Here is a 23,559-nt window from a genome sequence, read left to right as displayed (position 1 = left end):
TAAGTTTACTTGATCTGCATCAGACATGATCTTGCTAGCATGGCATACTATGACATTTAGTAGATAGGACTCAGTACGTACGTAGGTCAAGACTGAAGCGAGGAAGTCGCAAAAGACTCAGCGATAGACTACTCGTTCGTATCATAAGGCACTGTTTGCTATGTAAAGACGCGATTTTACGCTTGCAGAAAGACAGTGGCAGCCTGCCTCCCTGCCGGCTGACCGACCGAAAATGGGACCGAGGCCATGCGGCTGGGCCTTGCATTTTACACACAAGCACGCTATGCGACACCACGTGCTGTCATCATTTCATTATGGCTGTAGAAAAAAACGGCCCCACATTCATCTTCAGTGGCGCAAAGCTCACATCTCATTGTAGAGTCTAGTAAAAAAAGCGAAAAGGGTAAATAGACCGGCTAAAAAATCATACTCGTATACTCTCCTAGAATACAATAGGTCAGCACTTCAGGCAAACGTACGCCAGTCGATCTGGGAACCTGATACGCAGTTAATTATTTTTATGCAACAGGCGATAAAATGTCTTTTTGCCCCGACAAATTATCGCTGAAACCAATGAGAGTATTTCATATTCCTTTGTGAATGAAAGAGAGAGGAGGCGACAGCGATTGCTGATTTAATACACAAATCCGCCTGATTCAGAGCCGTACCTTCCGTCAACTATTCCATCAGTTCAATTCGAAAGCTAACAACAAATTCAGACTTTGCGGTCGAGGAAGTCATGTGGCGAAATAGGGACAACCTCATCTGCCTATTTTATCTTTATTTCTTATTATAGCAATGCAAAAAGCACATCCCTCTACCCTTGTTTACTATAAGAATGAATACGGTTGTCGCCTTCGTTTTCTCTCGCAACAAGCTTATTTGGTTTAATTGCTTTTTTTTTTTTCGCTTTATTGATTCTTTAACAGTGAATCTGAGTCGGTTCGCTCACATGCAGAAAAGACGAACACATGCAAGCTCAAAAACGCGCGGATACAGTCAGTGTGATCATTATATGCGGCAACTGGTATAAGTGCTGAGTATCTGAGGTGACGCTTTCCTGATTCTCTTTGTTCTGTCGGTAGAAATAATTTATTTGAATTGCCTCGTCCCTCCCTGCGCCCTGTGTTTGTCTGCGCACATTCTCAGCGATGTCCTGGCTGTGTCCTACCGACAGACTTGTGTAAGAAGAGCATGATCACGTCGAGACACTGCGAGAAGTTTCCTCCTTAATTTTCTCTAACCCCATCCATGTGATGTTATTTCGTCTTCGCCTTTATGATTAGTTCTTTTCTTCGTTTTCTTTTATTTCTTCCACCTTTTTTTGCAAGAGAAGCAAGGCCAAACAGATATACAAGGGGTCGCTGTTTAGACATTTGGACGCGTTGTTCGTAGCCAAAACCGGAAATAGTAGTCGCGCCGTCTTTGGTTTCCAGAGGAAAGACTCAGCCTCCCGGTAGGCATGGACGCTGAATTCCCTTAAATCCTACGAGTTCGCAAACCGCCGATGCATCGGAGAATAAAATAAATCTTCAAGAAGCTTGCGCAGCGTCGGACCAGTCCGATCAGTCCACTAGTTCCAAGACATTTGAACCGTGTCAAGCCTTCTATAGCTCATGTACCCGACGTTCATTGAAGCAACCTTCATCTTGTGTTCGACCCTTCTTCCGCTTAACCCTTGCCCGTATCGTTTGCAAAAGCGAACTCATTTTCGAAAGCCGCCACCAAGGCGCGCCTATTGCTGCTGCCGACGAGGCTGACGGTATCTGCAGCCTCAAACGAAGGAACGCCAGGTTCTTCAACACCGGGGGTAGTTTGGTATGGCCGCACTCCATGGAGTGGGAACTGCGTTCCCGACGTCGCCCGTTCGATGCTAATTTACCCTATAGAGTGAGTGAAAAGCGCCTTAAGAGACAGAATGGATGGATGTATAAACACAAGCCGCGCGCAAGCACTACTGATGCAGCAAGCCCAAGCCCATGGACCCGTAACGGGTTTTACGACAGATAACAACGAAATAGCCCCATCAACAGCAGTGGGAGCAGCAGCAGCAGCAATGGGCATAGAAGACGGGCGCGTTGTATCCGTTTTCTCTGTGATGCGGCTCGGGGAAGTTCGAAAAGTTCCCATTCGTTGGTATCCACCCCGCCGCGCGCCGGCAATGTTGCCCCGCTCTCAAACTCATTGCTAGAGCGCTCGAAGAACTCAAGAGCGCTTGCTGCCATTGATGTTACGTTATTGTATTCAAACGTCTCCTTGTCCTGAACGTCAAAAACAACGGCGTCGTCTAGAGAAAACGTGCTAGCAATGCAAGATCCTAGAAGGGGTTACAAGGGTTTGTGAATGTATGGTAACGGGAGATTTGATGGAGAGGGGAGAGCTGGCGAGAATATTGCCTGCTGAGTCTAGAGCTGAGAAGCAAACGGAGGGGCAGATAGGGGGATCAAAGTACGGTTTCGAATAACATACTGCGTATCCCCATCGCACAAACGCGTGATCGGTTCTCTAGGGACAATCGCGCAATTATTGCATTGGTGGCCTTGTGTGGGAACGTCTGGATATATAATTGGCGTATAAGATGTTTTTTTTAAATTACTCTCATGATCTCGGAAACTGGCAATGAGTACCTATGTGATTCAGTAAGAAGAGCACTCTGTTGATTCAAACAGGTCGCTTACCATCTTTCTATAGCAGTTCTTATTGTAATAACAGTAGCTGTTGATATTGTCGTCTTTTGGCCCTTTAAATCGATAGGTATTGCAAAATTCTCCAGTACATATTCACACTTGTATATACACAAATGTAAGAATATCTTGCAAAAAAGCAGTATTCGCGGTCAAAGTTTATTGAAAAAAATCAACAAAAGGTAGAATTAAAATATCGCATACGGCTAAATTTACCTGACACAGGTCTTCATTGTCCGGTGTTTCTACGTGCAAATGTTTTTATGCAAATTATCTCAGAGGAGAACATACTACTAACAGACGTCGCATTTTAACATGCCTAGTGTTGTGGTATTTGCCAATGATATCCAACTTATGTACGACAGGTATCCAATTTAACAGGACGAGATCACCTTCTAGCAATGCAATTTCGCTTTGTTCCAAACGCTTCAACTTATCACTGTCGTAATATACCTCATGTCTTATTTTTGAGTAGGCAAATTCAGACCCAGACTGGGTCAGGTGCAGACATGTCCTAGACTTTTCTTATTATTGTTTATATTCACACAATGCTAACTAACGCCTTCAGAACGTTTTCCATTTATTATATATGTATATATACAAATATTAATGTTCATCCTTATAACGAGGCTCTAGTTAATTTACCTAATCGTATCGAAGTGACAAGATGCTGAACGTATTAAATGAAAGTCATATTAAGTAAGTAGTGAGTAAATGTGTCGAATTTTAGGTGTGATACCCTCATCGCTTACTTGAGCATCGCTTCAAACCTTAACAAAACAACTAACAAACCGATAACTTCAACGTAGACGTTTAAACAGTTAGCAAGTATGAATAATCGAACTTATTATGTATATTCTAATGCATAACTGTCTTATTCTTGTCTTTCAAAATATGTGTTCTACTATGATGGTATAAATAACGATATATGTCAGAGGCAAATCTGCAAGGGACAATGAAGTATCAAGCTTATTTAACAGTTCAAGCATACAAATTCGGTGATATTACTGAGGTTTTAAAAAAGCTCAAGTAAGTCGATTTTCTAAATAATTCCTGTTCTCTTTTACAGGGCGCTGTTGTTACCGAAACGGTTATTGTGCACTTCCAACATGCGAGGGTGGCTATTTGAAGATACACTGTAAAATTTAAATCACTTAGAACGATGATCTGAGAGACACGAAGAGTTTTTTAAATGAGCTCTACAAACTGTCATTTTATTGATAAAATATCGAGCATGCGTGATGCTCAACTTGTTTGCCTACTAGATGTTGAAAGGCATAGTCAGCATACCTTCTGTTTACCACGGTCCTCAGCTTTTCTGACTGCAGTTTTACCACGTTTAAAGCTCGCCTTTCGTGCCGAGAAGTTGAGTGCCACAATTGCCTAAATCGACGACCCATTACATATAATATATTGTGGAGGTCGAAGGTGACGACTTGAATTAACATAAAAAAACATCTCCTTTTCGATCTATATTGCGCTTCGGATATAGAAGCGGTGTTCTAGACTACAACTGATGTACCAGGACGTTCATTTGTGCCATTTGCTTTGATTTTTAAACTAGAACATTGTACAGGTGTTTCATATTTAATATACTTTTTCACTCTTTTTCAGCGGACGTAAGTTATTAGCTTCTGAATCACAATATATATATTGTGCTAGGGTCCTTCAACGGTCGACGAGCTTGTTTCTCTCAAACTATCGAACATCTATCCGTTGTACTCCTGACTCGAATGATAAATTTGCCTACAAAGTGTTTATTATTAGCGTATCGGGTATTTACCTAAAACGGAACATATGCAAGTAAAACTAAACGCTAAAGTAAGTATATGAGCGCAAATAAGACCCGGCCACAATAGTCACCAATTGCTTACCTGTCTAGTCTTGCTTCCTGGTATTCGTATTCAAATTTGGCTAAAACGTATAGCAGGCACCTTCTTCTTTAACCTAAAAGCTACGAATGACGATACTTGCACGCAAGCTGCATTGTCGCTATAATCAATTGGAAAAGATGACAATGGGGGATATTTTGCAAAAACAACAGTTAGCTAACCCTGCGCCCACTATCGTGGATGCATCATAACTGCCTACTCAATCGTTCATCCGTAGCCTGGATAGGACGCTAGATCAAGTCAACGACGCATGCTGTGTATGGAGAAATTAGGCAACGCGGATCTTGAACTGCAAACGGATTTCACGGTAACGATAACGGTAAAGGTAGCAACTTTTTCCTGTCGTTCGCACGCTTTCGACTGAAGTCGATGAGACCAACTCGACTACTCGGAGAAAGAGAGGAAACCCGTCACTAACTGGCCACCTCAAATTCCCATCCAGCCTCGACCAACCTCCTCTTCCTGCCGTCCCCTACTCACACACTTGTAGAATATCCAGCCCCCATCCACTATCGTCATCAGAATCGCCAGACAATTACAACTTATTCGACCTTTTCGGGCTCAGGTGTTGACCCAGAAACTTCATAATAACGTCAATCGGATCGAGGTCATCGGTCATTCGCTACAAGCAGTGCCAAATGAAAGCATCTGCATTAACGAAGAAGCATGATCTGGAGGCTGCAGCAAATCGTGTAGAAATTCGCGAAAAGGATTTTTATAGGCCAAACGAGGCCATCTTGGACCTGGAGGAACACCTAGGTCAATTTTTTTACCTAGTCCTGTAATTAATAAAGTAAATTACTAAAGGAGTTAAAAATAGTATTTATATCACGTATGTAGAATAAGTGCGTTCAGGAGAAGTAAGCAGATACAAACCATAAAGTACTGCGAAAATATTACATATGTTGTAATTATGACTATAAAGGTTAGGGATTTATCAGGAGATAGAACCGATATTCGTCGGAACGAACGCCCGGAACGAAAGGGACACAAATTTGTTCGTTTGAAGCGGATTTTTGCATTAGCTTTTCGAAAATGTAAATATATGATAATGGAGGTGATGACAATTTTAATGGAGCGGCGTTATCATGCGTATACTTATTCTTTCTCAGGTAAGTTTTGAAACAAGGTATTCGCTTCGCGAATGTGCCAAAGGAAGTTATGTATAAAGTAAACAATAGAACCACCAACTACAGTACTAGTTCATCCGTAACCGCTAAAATATATAAGGAATTTACGTCGCAAAATACCAGGGTACGCACATCCTTATACGTTACAGTAAACCTAGTAACTCTTCTCAGCAGCCATGGTCAACCGAGTAGAACGGATAAAACAGGCCCCATTCGTCATGCCTACCACTGAATATTACTATGTCGCTGTAAAGATGCGTGTTTATGTTGCGTCGTCGTGCCCCCTTGTTTGTCCCCACATACTAACTCCCTTACTTCGACCAGGACCGGTGAGTCTTTAATGAAGCTGTGTGAAGCTTTTTTTAAGAGCGGGAACAAACTCTCATAGGGATGAAATGGAACTGTGAAGGGTCTTGTCTAGAACAATGCAAGTGAAGTCACGTTTCGACCCGAGTCGGATGCCGGTCGACAAAAAGCTCTCCGCCACGAACTCCCCTTCTCGGCGCACTTCATACGTTAGGCTCCAGCTTGATTCGTTAATAGAAAAAAAGAACAGAATTAGAAAAAAAACTCCGCTGGCGGCGGCAACCAATGCGGACTCAGCAGGCCTCGCTCACGAGTACGGAACGACGACCTATTTTGCTAGATACAACAGTGGGCATTACAACGGCGGTGCTGTCCGTAAAGCTATGATGGATTTCCGACGAAATTCATAGACAAATATGTAATTGTTTGAGCAGACTGATCCCGTAAATGTGAACATGCCCTTCTGTACTTTTTATGGCCAGAAGAAGTTGAAGTGTTTCTGCATGCGTGGGAAGATAACCAAAACAAGGGGAAAACTTTTGTTGGGATAGTAGTTTAATTCGGTATTTTGATCGAGGCTAGATTTTAGTCGTGAGATCACAATGGACTTCGATTAAACTTTTTCTTAAACTAGCCTTGTTTCAGAGTTTGATGGTGTATTATTGGTAGAATAGAATAGTAATTATTAAGAAAAATGATTGCAAGTTTACTTTAAAATTGTAAGGTGGTTTAATGTAAAATCACCCAACAAATGTGTTGTCGTTTGTGACGGACAATAGTAAACGTCTATCGATACGAAAACTGCACTCGACGAGCTGTTGACAAGTCGTGTTACTAATATAAAGTATCGTATCATCTTACGTTAATATCACATTAAAAAACATTAAAAAAAAAAAGAATATGTACAGTTATTAGTCTAATCTCTGACGAATTTGTCTAGATACTATTAAACACTAACTATAAACCAAATGGTCCATTTCATTGATGAGTACATTGTTTGATCTAGTGGTGATCGCATCTTGGCTTCCTTCCTCCTTGAGATCCTTCCCTCAAGTCCGGAAGCAGCTTGCGATTCATCTGCAACCATCTTCCAGAATCATCATTGTGGTCGTTATGCTTTGCGTTTTCGCACAGCAAAAAGCAGTCTCTTATGACAGTTAGGGCAGCTGCTCGCGACTGGCTAGCAACTCGGTTTGCACAAGCTGCGGTGGGCTCGTTCGGTGGGTCTCAACAAAACAACAGTAAGAGCAAATGAGGCCGAATGCACTTAAGCGCCTGAATTTGTCAACGTGCAGTGAGCGGCATGCTAGAGACCGTGAATGCTTGTTCCATCTGAACGTTAACGTGATGCAAACCTGACGCGATCTGTCTGAGCGTCGTTCGTTTACTGCCTGTACGAACAAACGAACACCTATGTACAGTCCCCCAACGGTAATCCAGGTTTGCTGTTGCCGCTATAGCCTGTTTTTTTCCCCGCTGTTACTTCGGGTCTTTTTCGCTTTCTAACTTTTATTCCTCATTTTCTCGACCATAGGAAAACGTTCCTTTACTCGGTCTCGTTTGACTCGGAGTGATTGCACTGGGATAATCTCCTGTAATGGTCCGAGAAGAATCCGACGCGCTCGGACATGACGGTGACGAAGACGGTAGCAACAGAGGCAAAAGTAAAGAAGCACCGCCAGCACGGCTATTCAGTAACCCTAGCCCAGCTGGTAGCGTGGACTTGAGCCGAGACCTGGAGGTCTGGCGCTAGCAAGCACGGATGGTCGAACAAGCGGCTGGCTATCCTTGCCTGACCTATTACGTTATACTCGTTGTCTTCTATTAGTTTTTGGCGGAATAGCTGTCTGCTATTTCTCTTATATTGATCTCGTTGCTAGTTTCTTCCGAGCATTATACGTTTTGGCTTCTACGAGTGGAAACGCTGGCGCGAATTAGTAGCCATCAAGCTTTGACGCGACACCCTCACCTACTTCGCCTATGGCAAGCTATGGGCAGTCGGTAGCTAGCTTGCTTGACAAAAGTCTCGGCTGGAGTGGGAATGCGTGGATCTGGGCGTAACTGGGTGTAGCTGGGTAAACGAAAAAGTATATGAACTACGGGGTATCTCTTGCGAAAGGTTGCTTTACTGCTGTTTAGCTAAAGCTAGTACAGTATAAGATTTGGTTTACGTAGACAAATAATATCAGAAATAAAATGTTTCACAAACACATTTATGACATAATTAAGCGCGAAAGGTGATACGATAGAGGAGGACTGCTGAGATTACAGAAATATTGTACGATTGTCGAGCGCCTTTCTGAAGGAAAACTGTGGTGAACTAATTTCTATACTTATACTTATAGTAAAATGCAATAAATGTATATTTCGAGAAATAAGTTCTAAGCGTTGTACTTGTTGTACGGAAAAATTCATCAAACTTACCTCCTAGTGATATCTGGCTAATATCTTCAATAAGTTACCTTGACAAAGCTTATTATTTGGTTCTGTGGCCAGGAACGAGTAGGAGTTTCTAGGATGCACGTGTGCCAATTGTCTTTAAAATTACTCTAAAAATGTTGTAATTTTCGCCTGGACGCTGAGCTTGATGAGAAAACACCATAGTGAAAACAAAATGTCGGAGAAAATTTTTTTCCTAGACACTAATATAAATGGAAGGAGAACAGTTAGTTAGCTCCAGTCAGTCTACCGTAGATCGAGGATTTACGATGCATTGTCCTGCAAAAGCTGCTTAGGTTCATAAGCACAAAGTTATATTTTCGAAAAAGAAGTTGCCTTCTCTAACCAACTCCTCTGCCATTTATGGCGTTCGTCCCAAAAAATGATTGGGATTTTTCTCACCTGACAATTTTTTCATATTGCCTATTAGACTCGTTTGTCCAAGCTCTCTAATAAAAGTAAAGATCAGTTAGAAGACTTTAAATAGCGAAATAACCGCTAGAGCGTGACAAGCCAGGAGTGCATTATGGATAGTTTAATTGCAATAGGGGTATAAGATAGTTACACAGAGTACAAATAGAACTGTTATCAGGGTACAAGGTTACCAAAATACAATCGTAGAAGAAAATTGTTTTCTCAAAGAGGTTAAGGTCCAATGTATTACACATATCAGGCCTAACTGCTGAGGCCTTTTTCTGGTGCTGTAGGTACTCACTACTGAAACCTGTCCCTAATTCCAAATCAGATCGAAATAGTAGAATATCTGGATCGAGCGGTTGAAGCAATGAATCTGCTGAAACACGATAATGGAAGTACACAGCGACAAAAGTAACTATCGCAAGGCAAAAAAGATAACTGTAACAAAATAACAGTTATATATATAATAGTATATATAGTCGATGTATATAAAAGGTGCCACAACAACTGTCACCAGTTTTGGCTCAAAACTAGGACTCAGGCCATAAAGGTGAACTCATTATTGGGCTAAATGCGAAATGCTAAATGCGGGTGGTGTTAAGTAATCTTCAATATGTGTATGCAATATGGATCATGTGGGAATAAGATAAGTAGGCAGTCCGAACACGTACCGGTAAAAATGGCTCAAATTATTGTCAAGAGTTACGGTGAAAACAAAAAAAAATGCCAACTTTGAAAATTAAAAGCAAAATCAACCGGGAAATTTGCTTTTATTAGATTTCTTGTTTTATTATTATATTTAAGTGTTTGTGAACTCTATTAATGGAACTCTATTTATATAGGAAAGTGCGTTCACTGTGACCCAAATGAAATCTTCGCTTCGGAAACCTCCCGCTTCCCCGTTAACATTATATTCTCCACTTACTAGTTAGGTTCGTCAAGTGCAGTAGGTGGGCAATTGTCGTCAAAAAAAGGGCGATTCCTGTCTTAACTATTAGGTTACCTGATCCATGTGATAGTCGATACTATTTGTATTCACAGAAAAAAAGTATATTATTACAGGTAATAAAATATCAGCCAAGCCTTATGTCATGACGTGAACGGAGCCAGACTTAAGTTCAATTTCACGTCTCACGAAAATGCAATTTCATCGAGAACTATGGGTTTCACCGCGTTGTAAATATTAGTTCCTTTCTTTTACTTCTTTACATTTCATAAAACAACTTGAGACAAACTGGCCTGCTCCTATGATTTTTTTGAGGGAAATTCCGTTTCGCTCAAAGTTTCATCGCCTGTCGTTGATCGTTCCGTTGCCAATTTTATTCCTGAACGACTTCAGACCGGGCGCCTAGATCTAAGAATAAAGAACTTCTCCCAAACCGCAGTAACTCCCGGCCGAAAGTGCTCTCGCTAGCTAATACGGGGCCGTTATGAAGTCACAAACACACACACACACACATACACACACATACACTTCACTAATCTAAAGAAAGACCTAATTCATTGGGGTACCCAAAGTAATTTATCACATCCACTTGGGAAAAATGGTAACACTAAAGAAATTTTTCCTGACAAACAAAACATGCGATTACACAGTCGACTAGTAAACCTAAGGACGGAATTATCAGATGAGTAAATCGTCACTCAAATCAACCTACGTAGCGTCATATCGCAACTCGTATAGGTACAACACCTTGCAACACAGGCAAAGACTATTAGTAATATCAGGCAATAATAATAATCTAACAGACAATTACGGAGAGTTTTGCTTTATCTATTTCTTGAAAACGTGAACTAACTTGGCTTATTTAGATGGCAAGCCCTTTGATATGAAAAATAGAACTCATAATTTTGTCTGTTGTTGTCGTCCACACGTAACGCTACGGGTGCCCGTTCTTAGCTTAATTATAGTTTCCAAACCTAATAGAACTATTCTAGAGTATACCGAAGAGATTCTAAGCTCACTCAATGAAATGGGATGGTGTAAAACATGTAAAAAAAAAAAACAAGAAAGATACACCTTCATATATGAAATCTTTCTTGTATGATAGATAAATTATGTTGGCTGCCTGTGGATCTCGAGAAGATTGGAGGTAAAAGTTGATTGGAGGTAAAAGCGTTAATGTCATTCTCGGGCCAGCCAACCATAAAATATATTAATCGTGATTATCATTGCTTCTGTTATTATATTTTAAAACATATACGATCATTTTTATAATTATAAATAGAATCGCACCTATTTTGCGATAAAATCACGTTGCTTCCTGGCTATCTGGAGCTTATCTGTCCGAAGCTTTTAAAGGTCTTGCAGTGTGTTGACCTGGCGGAGTCTGCGACATCATGGACATCAGAATTGTCACCTCAAGTAACGTTTTGCTGCTCGCGTCGCTTCGTCGTGGCCTTTGTCCCTGTAATCGCTTCATTCGAGCTTCATCGAGCTTCATTTCTGGATTGATTGACTGAAAGGAATGTTCACCGCAAGCGGGTGCAGCACCTTTGAGTCGTTCCAACACAGTTCAACTGTATTATATAATCATAAAAAACACGATATTCACATAGTTCTAAATGTATACCTTTCGATATTTTACTTACCTTCTCATCCTCCTTTTCATTGTGAACCACAGGCAATGCGTTACACCCTATTAAAGCGTCAAAGTTACGCTGCTAAGATGTCAGCGCAGAATAGCCTGAAGTTACATAGAGCTTACTAGCGCTCTACAGTCGAGTGCACTATGAATACCTGCAACAGTGCCTGTCCGGTTACGACCTATTATTTTGATCAAATAAACAGCCAGCCTTTACAAATCGCTTATTACACTGACTAAAAGTCCTGAAGGTGGACATGTTCAAGTTCAGAACATGTCCCTTATGAACAATATAGTATACAATGTTCTGGCTAATACAACTCGTTATAGAGCTAGATAGATCTCTGTCTACATTTATGACATGTGTTGCGCCCACTATGGCACGGGACTGCAGGGTCAACTATAGAATCATAGGAAATAGGATATGAAACAACCTCTCGGCTCTTATTGTGTTATTGGACGCTTAATCAGAATGAGATACGACTACCACCGTTTTCTGCTACCAAACTTCTTTAAATAGCATAAAAATGGGACTATAGACTCAGCTGAGCCAGGTGGCGTATCTATCATACATGCCGAAGGCATTTATGTGTGGAAATTGTGAGTAACTCGATCATTGTTTTAAGTCAACGGATTTTAAGGTTGATGATACATACAAGCACGGTTAGAAACAACTGCAGGGGTAACAATTCCATAAACGTGTTCTAAAGCATCTTTACGATAACGATTTCCTCACGGACAGAACAACTCAAACATATTTTATGAACCCGAATGTGGGTTCCTGATGCCGGTTCTTACTATATATAGAAACAAGAGAATTGCCTTTGAATGGATACAATTAGCACCATTTTGAGCAACGTTTCCGTGTAGGAGCTTCGCGGTTCGCGGCAAACGTTGTCATTGTCTATAAAATAGAACAAAATCGACTATCATTAGGTTTCTATGATGTTTTTAAATAATTATTTAGTTTTCCCAAAAAAAAATTACAAGTAACTTTTTGTTTGATGTAAACAGATCTACGGCGATGCTAACCAATCTACGAAGCGTCACTATGGAACTACGCCATTAACTAGTTATTACAAGTGTAAATAAACCAAGTTGAACTCGAAGTCCAAAATATTCCATTAAAACCTATAGACATACATTATCCTAGATAATCAGCGGTACGCATACATTTGCTTTAAATGATATTTAATTACAACAGAGTGAATAAACTTCATCAATCATCTATCCGTCGTTTAGGTGGATCACCGATCGAGGCTCCAAGGTCGGTTCCGCTCGGTCAAGCGCATAGCTATCAATCAGGAGCGCGTTCTAGCGCCGTGTTCACCTCGACTCGCTTAAGCAGTGTTTCATGTTTTGAGCAGCTCGATGGTTGATTTATTTTAACACGTGCTGACTAGAGCTTGACTCCATTTCCATAATAAACCAGCCGCAGGCTGACGACGTCCCACGTCTAATAGGCATATATGGATCGGATGGGCTCTCAGCCGGATGTCGATCACAAGGCTTCGAGCGAAAACGGGTCCTATTGTTGAAGCCACGGGCCTCACCCGCGGCCACACGCGCAGCAGATTGAAGGAAATTTGAAAAGTTGTAAAATGGGGAGGATGTGCAGGCTTTAATGTTAACTATGACTTCCGGCGACAACAGCATGCAACTGTCATAAATCTTTTCGTAGTTTCTATGTGTAACGCAGCAATTCTACGATAGCTTCAGCCTTGGATGGAAGCTAGCCATCTTCACGTTGTGGCCAAGACGAACCGTTAAGTCACCTTTTGTATTTGCCGGCGAACCTGAGCGACCATCACCTGTATATATAATAGTCGCAGCAATAATAACAATAAGATTTATATACCAACAATAGCGCCCCGCTCACTTGCGCAGTATACGCAATGATTCAATCCTATATTGCTACGTTTATGTTCCCTCAGACCCGGTCAGTCTCTGGATGGACGCACGTGTGTCATCTTCCTTCAACTAATTGTTATTGAAGACGTTAACCGTTTGCTCCGCTTGTCTTTTAGGCAGCGAGTGACAACAAATGTCCATCTACCGCTTTTCATAGCTCGCACGCAAACTATACTATTATACGCAGCCGTCTCCACAGGTCATCCTCCCATGGCATCTTCGCACCGCTACAGAACGACGGCGGGCATCCCCGAACCCACGCCCTTCAAAGCGAAAGCGTCTGCAACACATTCTGACGGCCAGGACTATCTATCGCCTCTACACTACCTAGTGTCTTCGATAGCTAAGAGACTCCGCTGTGGGACAAAAAGCACCGCGCATTGATCCGTTTGTTTGTCTGTCTGTTTGTTAGTCCGCCGGTCAGTCAGTATGTTACGTCCATTCCTTGCCACGAGCCTATTGTTTTACACATCCGTAGCAATCTCAGATGCTCGGCTCTACTTGCGATACTACTAGATAAGTCCCAGCTGTTGCCAGCTTACCGTTAACAGTATTACCGAGTCTGTTGTCCTTCGGAATGCAACGCGACTCCCCATTAGCGCCCCGTAAGCCCGTTCAGTAGCCAGGCCCCGACAACTTTGTCTCGTTGGCTCCCTTAATGGTCCTGTAGCCGCTCGTTCTTTTGAAAGCCCGAATTGGCGGCGCAACCTAACTTTACTAGTAGCCCCACAACTACACACGCAAACTAGCAGTTATTAGCGTCGCTTAATCCGAACGCAGGCACGCGGGGCGAGGTCGGCTAACCATCCGGCCACTGCGATGAAAGCGTCCCATTGCCAGGGCCAGAATACCGCCAAGCGTCACAGACAAGTTGGGAGAGGGAGAACAAACGATCCCATCCCGTACTGGCCGCAATGCGCAACCCGGTGTTGTCTGCGCGGATCGTTGTGCGCGGTTCGCACAGATAGAGATGCCGCGATTTGCGGGCCTTTGTGTTATGCGCTTATCAATCCGGTTCCGGTGAGAGCAGCGGAAAGGGCAAGTGAAGGGAAGGTCTCACATGTTCTCGCCTTATCTTCGCAGCCAGCGTTCGCTACGGTGGCCGTAGGGCATCGGTTAGGTTTTCTAGACCAAAGCCACATCGCGCAGTTGTAATATTGTTCTTCTAGGCGCAGCAAGTTGAAGCCCCTCTTGGAACTCTGCAGTTGTTATCCTTTATCGAGTGCTCGGGGAAAACTGTGACCCAGTTGTAAATGTATTGTCTGTGGATATAAAATGACTGTTGGAACCGAAATCAATAATTGATGCTGTGACATCCCTGTGGATTATACATATTTCCAACTCTCCCGAGGACTTCATAAGTTTCCTAAACGAATCCGTAACTGCCGCACAACTGATTCCGAAGACGTAGCATCTTGCTAAATTATATACCAGACTGGAGTAAGGTGGCGACGTGCTAAATTATCAAAGAGACAGTACCTCTCGAACGATCACCGGCTATGCATTGGACTATTGTCTTAGTAGCAACGGCTTGCGTCCATATATCATTAGCCGGTGCGCCGATAATTAGGAAAGCATGGCATTACGATAAAGCTGCGCGAATAAAGGCCCGTGAACAACGAGAGCTACCTCACACGTTTGTGAAGGCTGGTCTCTTGAGAGGCCTTCGAGGCCAAGCCAACTCTCGACCTGTTGACATCTATTTTGGAATACCCTATGCAGTGCCGCCGATAGGCGCCCTTCGCTTTAAACAGCCTGTCCCAGTGAAGAAATGGAAGGGGGTTCTCGACGCAACCCGGCCAGGTTCTCCGTGTTCGCAAAGAGATTTGCATGTTTCCCATCATTATTCGCGAGACGCCGCGAACTCAAGTGAAGACTGCCTTCATCTCAATGTGTTCACCGCGGCTCGTTACTGCTTCTCGCAGAATCTACTCCACTGCGGAGCTAAACCGGTGATGGTGTTTTTGCACGGAGGCGGATTTCAGAACGGCGCTAATACGGACTTTGTGTACGATTCGCGGTTCTTAGCTGTTATGGGTGACGTCGTCGTAGTCATTCCAAATTATCGACTCAACGTCTTCGGATTCCTCAACGGGAACGTCACCGGCGAGGTGAGTGAGTGGTAGAAGAAATCGCGTCTGACAACTACCAAATGACTAGCTTTTCAAATAAGAGATTGGTTAGATATACGCCGAGGGGGTCGAGAAAAACAAACTGTCTACATGGCAAAACAATAATCATGACTCTTTTGGCGAAGAGTTTGATTGCTTATTCATGCTTCGAACAGAGCTGATTCCCCCGAAATTTTTAGTAGCAGGTACACTGTTAGTAGACCTTTTTTGCGTTTAACCAAATTACGAGCATAAATATATCGTATTTGTGATCAGATAATTTTCTCAGGTTACCAACGTTGTAGTTGTATCCATGAGACCAATCAATCGAAAATTCACCAACTATGTTGCAAGCAACACTCAAAATCTCGACACCTAACAGCAGATTCAACAAAAAAACTATACTACTATCTGCGGTGTAAATCGTCACCTTTTCTGGCAAAGGCTAAGATTTCTTAGCGCTGAACTTCCGAAATAGGCAATGACGCCGGCGCCATGATGACCAGCAGTTTCAAAGAGGTTCCATATAGATCAAGTAGTTATATTCGCGCTAGACAAATCAACTGTACAATAAATTAAAATGAGAGGTTCAATGAACTTGACCAACCATGAGGAAGTTTCACCTAAGAACGCCGACTCATTTGTATTATGAGTATTAACATTAGGCGTTATCAACGTTATTGTTTGCCTACTCACATGTGTGACATTTGCGAGGCTTGAATCTGCATTCAGCATTAGCATGCACAGTAAGAGCTTGGATAGATAAGCTTGTTATGAGGCTTTAAACATATAGCCTTTTAGTAGGCCCTTTTAGCCTAAGTTATTCCAGCGTGTAAGATTGCAATCGCAATTGAGCTCTGTACATATAAGCATTCTGTTAAAAACCACTCTACTGTCTGTTTTTAGTTGCCGTGCTAAAAAAAAAAAAAAAGCCCAAGAATCAATCGATATTTCGAATGGGAAAAATTACAGAACGTAACAAAAATCGTACCGACTAAAAAATTTACAGACAGTAGAGGTCGGACGACAACTACGTACAACAAACAATTCTAGAAAATCAAGTCATAGGTACAATAAAATAGATATCTCGTTTCCACCAATACGAACAATACGCTAGAGCGTCGAATAAATGCATCGCAATTTTTTTTTTTTTAATATTTTTCGGGCCTTGCCTTCATTCGTGATGTACGGAACGATTAAAGCCCTCTGATACCTGATTTACGAAAACAATTATACCTTCGCTTCTACTCGAATGGCCCGATAGGTGGTGTCACTTTGGCGGGTGGCAGTCTCTCTCGCGCTTCTGCTGAGTGATATACCGATTCATCTAACCGACTGAGTTGGGCGACACTCCAGGTCGCAAGTCGGCCCTAAATCAAGGGCAGCAATATCGTACATCATTTATCAAGGGTAATACGAAAAGCGTCTACTTCCATGGATGCTATCGACATGTTTCTCCTATCTACCAAATGTAAACTGTGGTGCGATTTCCACTCTTGTTAGAGATGCCTGGAGGCACAAAAAGATCATCACTTTGTAAGGTAAAGAACTTTGTAAGGTTCTATTAATGTCCTAGACGAGCCGCAGAGATCTCGAAGCTATTAAAGATACCCTTTCCTTAGCACTATTTGGTGCTAACAGGCTGTAGTGGCGTTGAACACATGGGCTTAAGGTCTACGAAAAAGGCCATCACAGTTCTCTCCGAAATCTCACATCAATTTTTTTTTTATTTGCAAACAGTGTCGCAAAGCTCAGACGACATATTCCGTAATGATGACATACCTTGAGGGACGTGAGCTTTACAAGCTAATGATTCTCCCAATGACGACCAGTTACATCTATAATATACGCTAGCTTCGTCAATTTAGATTCGAGAAGACAGCATTATCGAAATAGAATGGTTTTCATCAAGTCGTCTGCTTGTGCCCAGATAGGGCTCTAAGGCATTTCTGAGGACGCACCGTGCGAAGTGGTGCCTGAGATTGACCGTTATTCAACAACTATAATACATACAGGACTCTACGAAAAATAGTAACAAACCATTTCACCCTTTTTTTTTTTTTTTTTACTGACTTTTTTACTACTTTTTTTTATACTGACTTGCATTACCTGTATATATGCAGCGTATTTTAACTGTTATGGCGCTGCCGACGGATGTATACATCAACAGTGTAGATCACAGGTTACTAATGATAAAAATTTAGTTTTGTAATACTTTGCGATCCAACCCGTAAGTTAACTCGCGAAATCAAGTGTTCAGCTTACATGTTAAGCGATTGACGCGTTTTCTCGAATTCGGTGCACCGTCATTGATTGACCGCAGTTCAGCACTGTTTTTTAACCTTCAAAAAAACAGAAATGTTCGAATTTGTTAGCAATACCGTCAGAGACAAACATCTTCAAAACCAGCTTCGGCCACTCCAAGATCCGAAGAAGAAACCAGCATCATGGCAGATTTTTTTTCAAATATCGCTTTTCCATTAATAGCACTTCCAAATTATAGGTCAGTACTTAGAATATCTGGATTTAACTTACTACTGTGCGTTCTTCTAAAATGTGTTACATTTTCCTACTTTCTTCTAAAAGGTATAAAAAGTTGTCATAGTTCTGTATTTACTAGGGGCCTAAAATGCACTCTTCCTGTTTTGCGTAGTAGGTATCTGTCGCTCTTTCCGAAAACTAATAGGTCACGCCTGCCGACGGACGAACATCCACGTACGAAGATTTACGTCAAACTTCTTGCATTATTGTGTTGCAACGCTCGCTTCTGCTAGTCAACAACGTCCCGCCCGAACAAGTCGATGCGCATAACGTTCCTTGATGTCTTTTCTTCACAGTATTACGACTGACTCTCAATTCGAGTTCATCATCAAATGATTCGTGCAGAAGTTTTGTGAGTTTGTATGCCGTAGCGAAACGGACGTTCGCTATGTGCGAGAGATTTATGAAACGTTATATATATACGCTTAAATTACTAAAATGGAAAATCATTATTAATTAGCTCAGGCGACATCGACGTAGTGGTAATAATAATAAGTTTTCGCAAAAATTAGGACAAAAGTACATCCATTGCGTTTTTTTTTTTTTTTTTTTTCATAACTTGTCTACAATAATGGTAAAATGCAACGGCTCGCGGCTCCACCTCGGGGCATTGATGCCTTCGTTACTATCCAAGCTTCTATTTCAAAGCTTTAATGAGAATCAATAGTCAAGGTGGATGAACGTATCCGCACGCTAGTTTAGATAGACAATACGAAATTTCAGCAGTTGTACAAAACAAATGGCTCATCACAGCCAAAAGAACCCCAGCGGGGTGTGATTTTCATGAAGACAACCGTGACAAAGGTGTCATGTGTTCATTCTTCATAGTTTCATCTGTGGCACTAAACAAAGCTGTGCTTCTGTTATCTTGCTGTAATGAAATGACCATCTAAAAGCTGGCACTAGATACTCCATTTGAAATTGAAATGATATCTTGATCTTCTTAATTATAGGAATTACATACATGCACGTGCACGGATCGAAAAAGAGATACTTAATTATGATTAAAATTTACACCACTCAACATCATTCGCTGTTTTATGGATGTTCTCAAAGACAGCCTAAAAACGCTGTCCTATTTTTTCGTACCGTTCGGTCCCTGACGTGTCAAAATGCACAAATTTACCTAGATCAGCTTACTTTCACTTTCGCATTTAATTTCGCGCTCAATGAAAGCCGGTCTCGAAAAAAAGAAAAAAAAAATGCAATAATATTTCAACTAACATATCCCAGTAATGGAAGTGTGTTAATTTGTACTGGTCAGTATCATTATGCTTTTTGCCGATACCTCTGTTACGCCTCATCACGCTTTTTTATTGGAGAAAAAAATTTCTCGACTAATGCATTTTTCAATGGGCAGTTAGCCTATGGGCGGGTTGGTCCGCCGAGTTCCATGAAGTGATTTGGTAAAACATTAAGTCTCAATATATTACCGTGTCTGTTATTTAGTCCTTTATAAAGGGCAAGAGTCGTCGTGTGGAAGCGAGGATTACTCCTCAATCAGATCAGAGCGCAGATTTAGCAAGGAATATACACACACCAATTGATGACTGAGTAACAAGTCGCTTAATAAATAGTCAAGTGGTGATTTCAAGCATCTACGTAACTAACCGTTATTGTGAAAAAAATGAACGATTTTAATATGAATGATCCCTATTTACGTACGCTTTTTGTACGTAAATAGGGATCATACTCGCAGTAACTACCAACGTGTCTATATTCAGCTTAGTTCCGACTGTACTTCTATCATATAAACAGCAGTTTTACAGCAGCTAAGCCCACATCTTTCTCGAGAGTTGATGTCCGTTTTTACTTTGTCATGGAAATGAAAAAAGCAAGCGTCCACAAAAGACGGCTTAGATAAAGTTGATCCAACTCTAAAAATGCATTCGCTCTATTGCAAGCAAGGAAAAATAGGAAAAATTTTTATTTATATCACAGAAGATACGAAAAAAATTCGCAGTGTGTTTTTATTGATTTTTGGATTTATTCGAAATATGAGATCCTTGGCGTCATAGTCGACTGCTCAAATACCGGCTAACGCTAAATGCGTACGCCGTGGCTGCCTTAACACTTTATTATGAGAAAAGGTAAATAATTTTTTTTGGCGAAAATTATTTCACATATTAATCGTCGACTTTTTCTCATTGCATTGCATTGCATTACAGGTACCCGGAAATATGGGCTTATATGACCAAATGCTGGCGCTCGAATGGGTCCAGAAAAATATCGCTTCATTCGGCGGAGATCCCCGTCGCATAACCGTGTTCGGCCACGGCGCCGGTGCTGTTTCCATTGGCTACCACCTATTATCACCTCTTAGTAAGGGTCTTTTTAAAAGGGCAATCCTTCAGTCAGGTTCACCGTACTCAAAACTTCCAGACAACACGTTCACGGGCAAAATGAAGGTCCAGCAGTTGGCTTTGGAGCTTGGCTGTGATAAATATATTGTTCGAGGGCAGGTCCTGGCATACCCGCGGGAAGTTCTCAAATGTCTACGTAAGGTGCCTGTATCAACGCTCTACGCGGCGTCCGCGAAGCTCTTCGGCCCTGAGGACAACACGATGATTCCGAGTTACTTCAACGAGTTCCTTCCTCGAGAGCCTATCGTTGCCGCAGAGCTGGACGGTTACGAGACCGATGTAGAGGTTCTTCTTGGCACCGTTCGCGATGAGGGTACCCTTCCAGTGAATCAGTTTTTTTGGAAGATGTTTGGCCTGGATTCGTTCTTTGGCGTCCCCGTATCGGATATATGGTTCTATGCGTCTCTATTTTTTCAGTCTGTGCTGGGACGCAGTGTAGAAGCGGTCCGCGGTGCGTATTCCTCAGAGAACGCCACTACACGAGAGGCGGTGGAGGCACTCGCATCAGCTGTGGGTGACTTCGTAGTTGTGTGTCCCTCAGTGTATTTTGCTGATACCTACTCTCGAAGAGGAAATAAGGTCTGGCTGTACCAGTTTGCCCATCGACCCTCGTTCAGCGCATCACCACTGTGGACCGGTAAATATTGAATAACATCTGTTCATGTATAAGCCTTCGCGACCCATAACGTCGCGCGTGCATATATCTATATACCTAATTGAAAGCTTTGCATACTCTCAAACGAACTATTTACCACAGTAGAGTTCATAATCAGGACGCTACATATATGAGAGAAACGATTTACCACACCTATTCATTATTAAACTTGAAATAAATTAATTCCAATGGAGAAGATATTGATTGAATCATTGCAGTCGTGTTAGGTGTAATATGCGTATATGTAATAGAAAGAACGAAGCATGAACAAGGTAACAAAGTGTTTTCTTTCTTCTTTTAATGCATAACCCTTTTTATCTGTGTAACTGCACAAGAGAGTACCCCTAGAACTTGAAGGGGCCCATTGCTTTTTTCTAATTTTAGTCAAAGTGTTCCTTTGCTAAATAAAATTGAGTATAAGTAACATTGAACCCCAGTTAGACGGGCGAAAAAAACCCAGCTTCACTCAGTGCTTTGTTTACGATTGTCCTATTATATAGCAGCGTAAGTGTAAATAATGAGTACTTCGGTTGTAGCTTAAGTCCTTGGATGTCGGCAATGTGCCGCCACAGAATCATTGACCTATCGTGTGGCAAAACTTCACACTAGAACGACCGGCACACGCTGGAAAACACTCAGATGTACAGAAATTTTGCAATTACTTCTATGATTATTATTGGCATCGTTAACGAATGTGAATCTTAATGGTGCTGATAAGTATGGTTGGACGCCTCATAGGTCTCCCTGGGTCATACCCTGTCATGTGTGTCCAATTCCGTCCCATTGCTGGTCAAGCCATATTGCCATTTTCATAGCACGAGTACAATATCTACGAGACGGTATGCTATTATTATTTGGTCAGAGTCACGTCATGGTTATACCATAATGTTTGTTATAACAACGTGATACACAGCGTCCCGTGTTTAGAGCGTACAAACTGATCGGCCAACTTTACTGCTACGTTTGTACAAGTTTGCCCCTATTTCTAGAATGTGTTGTGGACGATTTGTCATTGGCTTCTGAAAGCCTTCCCGCCTAAGCCGAACATCTAAATTGAGGTTCCACCGTAAATTGCCTACACCCATTGGAACACAACTACTTCGCCAATATACACGCCGCGTATCTCATGGTTACTGCGAACGTTTTACTTCAACGTATCTCTCTGTTGCGCTGTAGCCGTAAACCTGTTCGTGCATTGTACGTATATAGCAATGCCCACTGCGACGGCGACGGCTAACAAAGGATCACGAACTGCCTAAGGATGTCATGTTTGGCTGTCGGTCTCGCGACCATTGGCTATCTTTCGGCTTCTACGACGCGTTTGTGCGGACACCATTCGGGTGGCCTTTCGAGACACATTGTAATCGTCGTCGTCTGCTTTTGGCAGTGCGCAAATGTTATTTTAATGATAATTATGCCCATAGCAATAATTATCAACTATGATTAGAAGTATGACCGGCACATTTTCCTGTATGCGCATGTATATATATATATATATTTTTGTTTTACATCTTATTATCATTTATGTATGCATTTATATTATTAGATGAGCTATATAGTTTTATATGAGCTAATATAGCTCACTGATGTCTCTGAAGAAACCCTAGTTTCCCATTTAGGCCTGCCTCCGACTTCGCGAACGGCCGATAAGGAAACCGAGCAAAATCAATGACATTCTGTCCACATGCTTTGGAAACATGTTGGAGATATATATTGATTTTAGGTTGTTTAGGTTGCTATGGCTGGGAAAATGATTATCCACATCATTGACCTTTATTAAAATACATTCCTATAAACGCAAAACAATCTGACCAAAGTGGATCGTGATCGAACTTGTTCGATGGAAACGCGCGTATCTGATCCGATACGATCATTTAAATCCCACAGAAGCCACGTTTACCAGGACACTGTTAGGGACGTTAGCCCGTGTTTAGCTAGGTAGCATGCCTTAGAAACATACGTACTTTAATCCAGCCAAGTATAGCTTTATTCATTGTTTATTTTAATTTTTTGTTTTTGCCTATAAACTCTATGGCAAATGCAACAATTTCATGCGGAATAAAAGCAATGGCCACTGACAGAATGGGGTGCCATATACGCTAATTATTATATTGCAAAACATATTACACAGTGACAAAAAAAAACGCAAATCAAATAGACAGTACGTGATCATTTCTGAAGGAGATACCTTAACCCTTAGAATCATCTTCGAGAGTCGGGCGATAAATAAAAGCACAAAATTTGCTCTACACAAGCGTTTTTCTTTGATTCTATTATAAAACACCACTCTTTGAAGGAAGTTCACGTGAGTCACCGTACGCCAACCTATACGACTTCCAATCACTTCACCAAGAATGATTCTACGAAGTCTATTTACAAAACACAACATTCATTGTGTAACCAACGCCCTTCGCTCTCAATAGCGTACATTAAATATATTTCTGAATGGCTATTTTTTACAGCTTTCGTAGTCTGCCGATTTGTGTAGCTGCACACCTCACTGTTCAATCGATTGGTTTAAAAAG

The 23,559-nt window shown here is 41.7% G+C and overlaps 1 protein-coding gene across 5 annotated transcripts in view; it reads left to right on the top strand.

Annotated features, from left to right (window-relative positions):
- The first annotated feature begins 14,473 nt into the window (after positions 1 to 14,473).
- Positions 14,474 to 23,559, top strand: part of LOC111252992 (acetylcholinesterase-1-like) — a 44,499-nt gene continuing 35,413 nt past the window's right edge. For all 5 annotated transcript variants that reach the window (XR_002674438.2, XR_015329554.1, XR_015329555.1 and 2 more), the window contains exons 1-2: positions 14,474 to 15,475; positions 20,185 to 21,016. Coding sequence is in view for 1 of the 5 variants with exons in the window: in XM_022811742.2 (XP_022667477.1) it covers positions 14,864 to 15,475; positions 20,185 to 21,016 (1,444 nt within the window). In the remaining 4 variants the exon portion in view is untranslated. The remainder of the gene's footprint in view (positions 15,476 to 20,184; positions 21,017 to 23,559) is intronic.

The sequence above is a fragment of the Varroa destructor genome, unplaced genomic scaffold (assembly GCF_002443255.2).
Source record: "Varroa destructor unplaced genomic scaffold, Vdes_3.0 BEIS01000006.1, whole genome shotgun sequence".
In the NCBI taxonomy this organism is placed as follows: Eukaryota; Metazoa; Arthropoda; class Arachnida; order Mesostigmata; family Varroidae; genus Varroa; species Varroa destructor.
The sequence above is the reverse complement of the archived record's forward strand: the minus strand, read 5'-3'. Positions and strand labels throughout refer to the sequence as shown.